This window comes from Limulus polyphemus, unplaced genomic scaffold (genome assembly GCF_000517525.1).
Source record: "Limulus polyphemus unplaced genomic scaffold, Limulus_polyphemus-2.1.2 Scaffold5629, whole genome shotgun sequence".
Classification (NCBI taxonomy): domain Eukaryota; kingdom Metazoa; phylum Arthropoda; class Merostomata; order Xiphosura; family Limulidae; genus Limulus; species Limulus polyphemus.
The window spans coordinates 14,600-25,936 of record NW_013671239.1 but is presented as its reverse complement, the minus strand read 5'-3'; the positions used below and the strand labels follow the sequence as shown (position 1 = coordinate 25,936).

General features: G+C 34.0%; 2 protein-coding genes across 5 annotated transcripts in view; one reads left to right on the top strand and one right to left on the bottom strand.

Annotated features, from left to right (window-relative positions):
- Positions 1 to 3,207, top strand: part of LOC106472807 — a 23,746-nt gene extending 20,539 nt beyond the window's left edge. For 2 of the 3 annotated variants that reach the window (XM_022401349.1, XM_013933472.2), the window contains 2 exons: positions 1,611 to 1,704; positions 2,071 to 3,207. In XM_022401349.1, the coding sequence (XP_022257057.1) occupies positions 1,611 to 1,704; positions 2,071 to 2,166 (190 nt within the window). In that variant the 3' untranslated portion in view covers positions 2,167 to 3,207. The remainder of the gene's footprint in view (positions 1 to 1,610; positions 1,705 to 2,070) is intronic. The other variant, XM_013933474.2, reaches the window with a different exon arrangement.
- Positions 3,208 to 3,537: 330 nt separating this feature from the next.
- LOC106472806 (fibroblast growth factor receptor 3-like) overlaps positions 3,538 to 11,337 on the bottom strand; it is a 16,986-nt gene continuing 9,186 nt past the window's right edge. For both annotated transcript variants that reach the window (XM_013933471.2, XM_022401348.1), the window contains 9 exons: positions 11,133 to 11,269; positions 9,640 to 9,755; positions 8,704 to 8,814; positions 8,099 to 8,289; positions 7,168 to 7,290; positions 6,852 to 6,922; positions 5,559 to 5,696; positions 5,225 to 5,330; positions 3,538 to 4,800 (listed from right to left, as the gene is read on the bottom strand). In XM_013933471.2, the coding sequence (XP_013788925.1) occupies positions 4,675 to 4,800; positions 5,225 to 5,330; positions 5,559 to 5,696; positions 6,852 to 6,922; positions 7,168 to 7,290; positions 8,099 to 8,289; positions 8,704 to 8,814; positions 9,640 to 9,755; positions 11,133 to 11,269 (1,119 nt within the window). In that variant the 3' untranslated portion in view covers positions 3,538 to 4,674. The remainder of the gene's footprint in view (positions 4,801 to 5,224; positions 5,331 to 5,558; positions 5,697 to 6,851; positions 6,923 to 7,167; positions 7,291 to 8,098; positions 8,290 to 8,703; positions 8,815 to 9,639; positions 9,756 to 11,132; positions 11,270 to 11,337) is intronic.

Below are 11,337 nucleotides of genomic sequence, written 5' to 3'. Positions count from 1 at the left end.
CCTGAAACAAATTAGAATAAACAACAATGTCACATTTCAGTGATGTACAAAGCTTCAGTATAAGTTTGTTTTTTATCTGCTACTAACCGTGAAAAGAGATTTGTATACATTGGCATGTTCCTTTACGTGACTCTTTAGCCATCTCGTTATAGAAATACAACAAAATAATGTGCAAGAAGAGTATAAGCACTACTTTTGCTATTTCTAACAGCAACATGTTTACGTACCATTAAGTGTATATAGCATACTGTCGAATAAGAACCAGTATTATAAGCACTACTTTTGCTATTTCTAACAGCAACATGTTTACGTACCATTAAGTGTATATAGCATACTGTCGAATAAGAACCAGTATTATAAGCCACTGCTAATTTAGAAACTTCATATTTAATAGTATAGTGGTGTTTTGTGTATTTAGTTAGCTGTCAATTAAATTAAAACCATTTTTAAAGGCTTAACATTAATTAGATTAATGTACAATAGTAAAAAAAAAAGTTTAATATTTTTAGGTTAACTTCCCAGTCACATTTACCATTTTTATTAATCATTGAAGTTCATCTAGAAATTCCAGTTGGTGATCTTGACAACGTCTTATTGTGAAAAAAAGATCTTCGTGTTTACTGTTAACATTCTTAAGTTACCGACTCGTTTTATAGCATTAGTGAACGTCAGGCCAGTGGTTAGCATGTTGGCCTGTGAATCCGTGGTTTACATCCTGTTACGACCCCAACCCTCTTCCAAAAAAGTGCTCTGCCTTTTAGGGCCATGGTATATTATAAAAGGTGACACTATTTAATTAGAATAGCCAAAGAGTTGGCTGTAGGTGTCGCTGCCTTCCATCTAATTATGGACAGCTACCACAAGTACCAGTAGGGTCCACTTATTGAGCAATTTGTTTCTGCCTGTTACATCTTATTTTAAAGAACTAATTGAAAACATGATGTGAAATTGTTCATTTTTTTCATAAAATACACAAGGAACACCAGAAGCAATCTTGTACGATTATTGGAGACCCTGGAACTAAGAAGGTCTTGAACCCTCAAGCATTTGGGTACATAAAAGGACAATTCTAGGGCTAAGGTACAGTACTGAGAAACGTGTTCCCTGAAGTTTTCACAAGTATCATCTACGTAACTTTAGTAATCTAGTCTTTTATCAAAACAATTAGGAGAGGAAGGAGATAAATGTCAGTGTATAGCCATTTCATTTGTTTCATACTAAACAAGAAAAAATAGATCTCGTTATAGCAGATGGTCTTGACTGTCTTTAAAATTAGGGACAGCTGGTGCACATATTTCTTGAGTAGCTTTGTTCAAAATTCAACAACCTTACTGAAATTACAATGTTTAGTTGCTGCTTAGAGCTTGTAAAAAGATCGGGAAGATAAATTACTGTTTAAAAGATAAAAATCTGTTAATTTTTTAAGATAAGATTTCTTTGATAATCGTCATTAGTGTTTTGGTGATTAGATATTGGGTGTTTTCCACAATTCTGGTAGTTACTTTATATTGTACAGGTTTTAATCTAGAAGCTGGCTAAATGGTCTTATTCATTTACAATTTAGACAATGTCAAGGACTAACTTGTATTTTATTACTTTTCTGATTCAAGTCCAGCAGAACATAATTTTGAAAGAGAGAATTCAACAAAGCGAAGCTTCTTGCTGGAATCTGAAAATGATTTTCCTTCATTGTCCAAGTCTGTGGTGAGTTATCTTTAAATACATTGTTGATTTGTGTTTATACATACACAAATGGCTGTAATATTCTAATACTTGTACATGTTCTATTATTTGTCTCGAGTGTTTATTCTCCAAACAAATTTCTAATTATAATGTTGGTAATATAGTGTATTATAAGAAGTAAAAATGTATAACATTACTCCATAAGGAATCCAAGTAGTTCGAGTATTGTGTAGTGATTTTTAAATGTTTAGATAATATTGGTTTACAAGCTTCCTGCATATTTCATACAAAGTATTGTCAGCTTTAAACTATAATTTCACGCATCTAATGAGGAACTTGTTAAATATATTTTAGCTGTTTGATTTCAGTTTGTGTTGTGTGTTTCAGCAGGAAAATCATCTTAAGATTTTGGAAGGGAACAAGAGTTTACGTATGGGAAGAAAGCGTGGAAAGCAGGAACAGAAGTATCCTGTAGAAGACTAAAGTTGCCAAGATGTCTTGTCTAGTGTCGTTAGGCACCGGATCCCTTTTTTGTTGTTAGGAAAAAGATAGATTAGTACATTAATTTATCCTTTTAGCTCAAAACTAGGAAACTTTTATGTGTATGAGATGGTTACTTTTTAAGTGTTACATTAGTAGAATGTTTTTGGCCCAAATTCTTGTTTTTAACCGTACGAGCATGTCTGTTATCTACACATCCTTGTAATGTATGTTGCGATGTGATATCCAGGACGTATTTGTAGTATGTTAGCCCTTGTCAACCCTTTCCCCACCAGTTAAGCCTGCTAGCCCAAGATTTCAGGTTACTAAAGTTTTTTTCTAGCTTTGTGTTGTATACAATAACTGGTAGTGAAAGGGTTAAGTTATACTTTGAAAGAAGTACATTATAAGTTTAATTTAGAATAATACTACAAATATCTCCTAGTGTTTTGTTAAATGAAACCAACAACCTGCAATAGTTGGTTTCGAGTGGAAATGATTAAGCATAGTTTAATATGAACCACTATATTTAGCACCAATTCTTCAGCTGGTCTTTGTCAAAGGTAATTTTTCTGAGGGATCGTGTTTCAGTTGCCTTTGAAAAAAAAATTCTAATAAGCTCAATATATTTATCAACTCGACAGTTGAGCGATTTGGTTTAACTGTAGTGTTGCTTCAGCTGAGCTGGTTGAACAAAAAAACATGATCCCCTAAGTTCTCTCTTAAACCAAAGCCAGTGGGCGACAGTTGATGAAGGGTGTTCTTTTCTAGTCATGAAGAGGCATTATTTGGCTTTAATTGATTATGGTAAAGGAACTTTACAGTTTACCTTCAGTCCAACAGCAGAATAATTAGTTCGAAACAAAAACTGCTAATTTTTAACTTGAACCTTTGAGTCCAGTCTTAGGTTTCTGTCATCTTACCAACAGTATAAAATTTTCATTTAATATCTTACTGTTTATCTGAGCCTATATTTTGTTCATTTTAATTTGGTGGCGGTCATCACTGTTGACCTTTAATAAAGAGAGAAGTTTGGTAATGATACAAGTTGTACGTCTGAATTTTGAGAACAAAAATTAAACAACAGCCAAAAACTTGAGTAACTTAACAAAAAACAACAAAAGCTCCATTATTAATTAATGTGGGGAAGACTTGCCTTTTCTGACGGACAGAAACAAATTGAATTACTTTCCGTGTGTAATTAATATTATATAAATCTGTAGGCATGGGGGGGGCACTAGTTCTTTAGGAACTGAAGTAAAGTTTTTAGTTTCAGATTTAATAAGTTAAGACAATAACAAACTCTGTAAAAGAGTGACAAGTGAATCGTTAAGAAGTGAGGGAAACAAAATATGTTCTACAGAGAAGAACTTGTTATGGTCTCGTCAATTCTTTAGTTTTTATTAACAGTTGTAAAATGTACCTCTGTTATACAATGGTTCAGTGTTAACTAATTTTAATACCTGGTTTTTAAAATACAAGGAAAGTTAATATTCAAACAAACCCCCTTTCCAGCAGGATTTGTAAAACTGGTGCTAACCTACTTTTCATGGAAATAAACACTTTAATTAATAACAGAATAAATTTGGTTGTGCATACAGCAATAACTTTCATGTGTAGGGGGTTGGAGCTTATTTTTAATGATATTATCTGTAATAGTCAAAATTATACACTTAAACCTTTATTTTTTATCAGCTTCTGTTTGCGATTCTTGATTCTTACATTAAAAGTCCAGCATCAAAGAGCTACAATTTGTGATAATCAAGATACAAATCTGGTTATAATATTTGTATTGGTTTTTGAAATCTTTATACAACTGTGAAAACCGAAATTAAAAGTTCACTGGTTGAAACTTAAGAAAACCATAACACTCGAACAGACAAGAACTGTAGTTGATGGACGAGCCCAAAGGGTTTGTTTTTCGTAGTGGAGCTACTCGTATGTAATATAATACAAATAAACGTTTATTAACACATGCACATCTTAAATAACTCGTGCTAAACGAGTGAAATCTTGCACAACTTTCCCTATTTACATCAATAATAGTTGGTGAGAGGATTCATAGAAATTTCCTTCTTGTAAAACAAGCAGATGTACCAAACATTTTATTACACAAACCCATTGTCTTCATTACTTTTCCAAATAACTGGGAAAATTTCTGGGCATTTAACATGACACGTTTAGTTTCTTTCGGGAGTATTCATATTCCAGTGTTGGTTCTTTTTAATTAAATATTTCTGTAAAAACAGAATAAAATGTACACCCACTGTACTGACACATGCCTGTTGCTGTCGCACTACTTTGGAAGTGGAGACTGGTCAAGAAAAGAACTATTTTGATAGTAATGTTTATATACAAGGCAGTCTTTGGCCAATAAGTTAACTTCTACACACAAGACAAGGGGGAAAAATAACTGGCAGGAGACCTGGGCCTCTATGTTTTGTTAGAATTAACACAACTTTTCCATAGGTCAACCATCCACGCAGCAATTAATATGTGCTTGTATGTTTACTAGCATGGAGAACTTGAGAAATCATCACTTGTATCTTCCTCGGAATCCAGGTCAACGTCGGACGATGAACAGCTGGATGGTGGGGTTTTCAGTGCAGGAAAGGTCATATTCAAGTCAAGATACTCCTGTAGGAAAAGATAAAAAAAAAAAAAAGTTACAAACAGAATACCTGCTAGAACAGTGGTTCCCAGCCATCTATCGGAAGTGAAAGTTGGTAATTTAATAAAAATCAAGGCTGTTGAATGTGTTATTCCTGTACAATTAATGCTCACAAAGATTGTAATATATTGGAAGGTGCTAGGATTTTTTTCTTTAGATATGAAAAAAAAAGAACATAGTAGTAAATTGGAGGTTGTACACTTTTAAATCACACAAGTGGGTTTCCTTACAGACTTTGAAATTACTAAAACAATAGTTTTAACATTCCACTGCTGGTCTTCTATATTGCTAATACTATTACTAACGACAACAGATAAATTATGATGTACAAAAATGTAGTTATTTTAAATTTACTATTTGTTCCTAAAAGAGAATTCAAATAAACCACACCTGTTCAGATGAAATGGTCAAGATGCGGTCCAGATCTTCTACTAACTCCGAGAAACTTGGACGTTGATGAGGATAGTTCTGCCAGCATTCACGCATAATCATATAACTAAAAGGAAAACATTCCTATATTAATAGACATAGAGATTTATGTTCTATAAAAAAAAGGTACTTGAATAGGTAGTAAGTGAAGACTTTGTACAATTAAAACTCATCGTGTTACAGTCCTAAATCAAACTTGGTGAACAAATGTGCTTCTGTTTCTAATCTTGAAATTCACAATTCTTACAAATATCTGTAACCGCTATTTTAAAACAGTAAAGTTTTCAAAACTTACACTTCAAGAGAACAGTACTGAGGCTTCTCCATCCTGTGTCCCTCTCGTAGAAGGTGGAATAGTTTCCCGATTGGAACTGATGGATACGGTGTTCCTCCAAGAGTCGTGATCTCCCACACCAATACACCAAAAGACCAGCTGCAGAAAATTGGTAATTTCATTCAGAAATATTCTGGATTTCCATTATTTAAATACAGATAATCCTTCCTCTATGACAACAAAATTTTATTGTATATCAGGATGTGGGAAATATTTTCCCCAAGAATCAGGGTAGGCTTGCTGAAGCTACCCCAAAATTTTCCTTAGCCTATCCTGTAGCCTCACAATAAACAATACTTACTGGTAAAGCCAATTCATTCCTAAATACTCTATTATATGTGGTCAACTAGTGCAAGTGTTTTCTTAGAGGAAACTTCTTGGCATAGGATTTACACATACCTAAATAAGGGCTATTTGTTTTCACTTCTCATCTGCTAAGCCTGAATGTTTTGTACTATGACCTCTCAGGTAAGGGCGGCCTTCACTTCACGATCCTTGCCTCGACTTTACAGTTTCTACAACTGTATCAGTAATGAATGCATTCCAAATTTCACCTTTATTTTTAAGCCAGAAAACTAAATATTTTCTCAGTTTCTCAACAATTTTTTTGCAAGTGGAGCAAAGGCGAATAAGTATATTTTCAAAACCCGCCAGTTGTGAAGTTTCACCTTCAGCGAAACTCTCCTCTAAACTAAATACCGGGCATGATTAAAATAATCACAAGGTGTAGAGTGCACCATCATCGATTTTATGTCCAGCCACCTCACGGGGAAGAAAGAGGCTGGTACCACTCCTGCCAAAAAGTGTCTAACAGAGATAAGATCTCTTCTATCTAGCCTTGCAATACAACAGAGTTGAAATCTGTATTCTGGGTATATGCTAATCTTTAACTGATGAACTAGACAGAAGTTAGCTACTCAACAGCATCCACCAACTCGTGCACCACTCTTATTTAAACAGACAGTTGTATTTGACTCTTACACTCGTGACCCGAAATACAGGGCATGCTTATGTGGCAAAGAGACTCCAACTCTGAAACCTCAGACTTACAGTCCAGCATACTAACCACACCCATATCAACTGTAAAATATAAGCACTCTTAGCCAAAAATAAAAGCTGTCAAGATGGAGACAGCAGAAACTCGATATTATAAAATTTTTAATTTGGGTTGTGATTAAGTGTTGTATTATTTAACATGAATTTGATAAACAAACATCTTGAAAGGATTTCAAGTAATACAAATGGAAAACCTACACATCACTTTGGCTTGTGTACACTCTGTCAAATAAAGCTTCTGGTGCCATCCATTTTATTGGGAGCCGGCCCTGAAAATACAGAGGTGGAATTATTCAAAAACTGTGTAATAGAATTACTGTGCTTTATCATTAAATTTCCAATCACATTTAAATAATGACAGCTTAACATTTTAAAATCTTGCTTTTTTTTTTCAAGCAATTCAAAATTAACGAGTTTATGTTTACAAAAAGAGTATATGATACAAAAAATATAACAAAATAATGTATTTGAATATTGACGGTTTCAATTAATTTGAGATTGAAACAAAACTTACATCAGTGGTCTTCTTGTAGTAGTCAATGTTATGTATGTCTCGAGCCAATCCAAAATCGGCTATTTTCATCACCTTGTCTTCTGTGACGAGAACGTTACGTGCTGCCAAGTCACGATGGATACACTGAAATACAGACATATTCTTAATACTGAGAATTATTAAGACTGAAAAAACTCTTTAAATAAATGACATTTGAAACATTTTAGCTTTCAGTTTTAATAATCAAGGTATCCTGAAAAACTGAAGTTTACTTATCACAACAACAACGTAGTTTCTCTGGATTTCTGGTTAAAACAATTTCATGTCGTAATAAAGTGTATGAAAGTTATCCTTTATTAATTAATTCACTTTTAATTTTAAGTAATTCTAAATACCTAACGACCATATCGATAACCTAACCCATAAAACTAATGCCCTCTCTCCCTAAATCTACGAATGACCATGGGGTCTATTTAACGTAAGTGACTCGTTTAGCAGTAGTAGTTTAAAAAAAGGCAAAAAGAGAAATAAACCTTAAAATAAGAGGTTATGTTTAATGCTATTCAACAAAAGTAGCAGTCAGTTCTGCTTTATGAAGCTGTATTGCATAACACAATTATGGAATTTTATACTATTGTTATAACAATGTTTGTACTGCGATTTTACATACGAAGCTACACAAGGGCTATCTGTACACAGCTGTCCCTAATTTGGAACTCTACACTGCAAGGAAGACACCACTAATGATTGGACTATTCTTTGTCTAACTGAATAGTGGGACTTGACTGTCACTCTTATAGCAAACCCCATGGTCTTGAAGTGCATTTATGTGGCAATGGGACATAAACCATGAACACTGAGATTCAAAGTCTGGCCATGCGAACCATTTGTGACAGAATCTGTTGTTACATATACAGGACAAAAACAAATTCTTATCCAACACTTTACGTACCTTTCTTGAAACTAAATATTCCATTCCACGAGCCACCTGGTAAGCGAATGAGATTAAATCTTTCTGAGTTAAAGTCTTTGGCTTCAAGTCACTACCAATGGCTTGTTCATATCCTGAGCTAGGCCTATGAGCTCGTAAAAAGTCTCGTAAGTTACCGTTAGGGGCATATTCCACAATAACGTAAAGTGGTCCTAGATAGATTTAAAACTTGCAATTAATACAAACAAGTTAAAATAGCAGTATTTTATCATAAGAATACACCATGAAAATAAGACTACAATAACAAAAATTAATAAAACTCGGAATTCGGCTGCTTGAAATGGACAATAAAACCACCAGAAGGTCATTTGAGTATCTTAAAATTTTTACCTCCATTGCGTACATATTTAAAAATGTTATTAATACAATAAACATGAGTGCTTTAAAAATATATATACAGACAAATTGTAAAATTCACAAGGTTTTACAGCTCTTTTTTTTCTTGCTTCAATACTTATACTTCACAGCAATGCTGATCTGAGAAAAGTGATCATAATAAGATCTTTTTAAGTGCTCACCAGGAGTGTTGGTGTAGAGTAGTTGATATTAAATACAAAGCCACCTACCATCCTGGGTACAGCAGCCTAAAAGGTTGATGATGTTCACGTGTTTTCCGATCATCTTCATGACTTCCATCTCTGACACTAAGTCGGCCAGCTCCTGGTCAATGTGTGCATCTTGGAGTTCGAAAGAAAAAAAAAATCACATTAGCATTTATTGTTCATAAATATACAATCAAAATAATGCTAATTTTTATCACATACATTAGAAAGAAGGTAGCTAGTCAGAAGTAGCCACTACCACCACTTGGACTGCTCTGGTCTAACTGAATACTGGGACTTGATTGTCACTCTTATAGCACTCCTCCATGGTTGACTGAATAGTGGGACTTTGACTGTCATTCTTATGGTATACCCCATGGTTAACTGAATAGTGGGACTTGATTGTCACTCTTATGGTAACCCCACGTTCAACTGAACAGTGGGACTTGACTGTCACTCTTATGGTAACCCCACGTTCAACTGAACAGTGGGACTTGACTGTCACTCTTATGGTAACCCCGCATTCAACTGAACAGTGGGACTTGACTGTCACTCTTATGGTAACTCCACGTTCAACTGAATAGTGGGACTTGACTGTCACTCTTATGGTAACTCCACGTTCAACTGAATAGTGGGACTTGACTGTCACTCTTATGGCACACCTCATGGTGTAAACTTAACAATTCACAATTAACTACTCAATAATTCATTATTTTCTCTGTCCCCATTAACACAGTCTCACAATGACTCATTATTATTTACCACATTACATTCACACACAATTTGACCAAAGAATGTACAATGATACATTCAAGTCAATATATTATTTAGTGATTGTGCACACACACACATCCTGCTTGGATGATAACCAATAAACATACTGTATTTTTAAAATGTTCCAATCAGAGCCAGCTTCTTTTCATACGTGTTCTATAACGACAAAGCCAGCCAATCAAGTACCTTTTAACATTTTCACGGCCACAACGGTTGGACCTTCTTTGTCCGTCAAACCATACGCTTCCCCTTTTCTCACTTGCCCAAAAGCTCCTTCACCTAGAGTCTTTCCTAAGACCACTCTGAAATTATAAGAAATATAACCTGTGACGACCATCTACTAACTGAATAAACAAAACACACATATTTAAAATGGATTCATGGTTTCTTACTTGTATCTAATCTCAGACACATTTATGATTTTACAAACTTCATAACTTTTGTTACTTTTATGTGAAAGGGTTACACATATTTGGCATATTTCAAATGTTATATGTGACACAAATATGCGTGTTACATGTGACACATTTCAAATGTTATAGATAGAAAGTGTTACATGTGGCACATTTCAAATGTTATAGATAGAAAGTGTTACATGTGGCACATTTCAAATGTTATAGATAGAAAGTGTTACGTGTGACACATTCCAAACGTTATAGATAGAAAGTGTTACGTGTGACACATTCCAAACGTTATAGATAGAAAGTGTTACGTGTGACACATTTCAAACGTTATAGATAGAAAGTGTTACGTGTGACACATTTCAAACGTTATAGATAGAAAGTGTTACATGTGGCACATTTCAAATGTTATAGATAGAAAGTGTTACATGTGGCACATTTCCAAACGTTATAGATAGAAAGTGTTACATGTGGCATATTTCAAATGTTATAGATAGAAAGTGTTACATGTGGCACATTTCAAATGTTATACATAGAAAGTGTTACATGTGGCATATTTCAACTGTTATACACAGACAGTGCTAGATGTGTAAAACATATACAAGATATTATCTATAATTAAGCTTTTCAAATCTTGAAAAAAAATACTGTTCTTAGACAAACACATTAGATAAATTAAGGTATTTTTTTATTGATGTAAAAAAAAATTACTGTTGAAAGCAGAGATAAAACTAAATAAACACATTAAAGTTACATTCATTTTAAAGAAAAGAATTCCTGTTTATCGTACAGTAAGACCAACTAACCCCAAACCTTTCTCTAAATGTTGTATTTATACTGATTGATATATCAAAGTGCCCAGTTTCCACAGGATGAAAGTTATGTTACTTGTGAAATACAAAATCGAAAAATTAGATAAAAAATCTACCTTTACTGGAAAATCCAAAATCTAGTAACTAAAGTTACAACCTGACGGCAACTATTATGTTTCGCGGACAGCTGAAGGATCGTACTCTATTTCTCAATCCACTGCCACAGCTGGTCATGTAGAGCTAAATCAGTAGCTACTTGGATACAATAACATTGATGTTCTGGACATTTCTTTGTTTACATTAGAAACACAATGACAAAATGTGATAATTATGGGCAATAAAATTATTATTTTGTTTTAGAGACTTTAAAAGGTGTGAGATTTGCATGTGAATACCATAAACAGTTTATGTGAAAACTTTTCTAAATCTGCCTGAACTATTATGAGGAAACAAATACTGGTATCACCTTTCTCGAGGAAACTCCCAAAGTGGGTCTGGAGGAATTTCGTACTCAGATACTGAACTTTTATCCGATGACGGATATCCTTGCGTAACGTCAATCTTCACAAGGGGTGCCACAGACTGTTCCAAAAGGCCAGGTTCCTTCAAGATTTTGATTAAGACAGTTTAATCAGTTAGAGAAAGAATAGTTACTGTTACAGCTGTGTGTG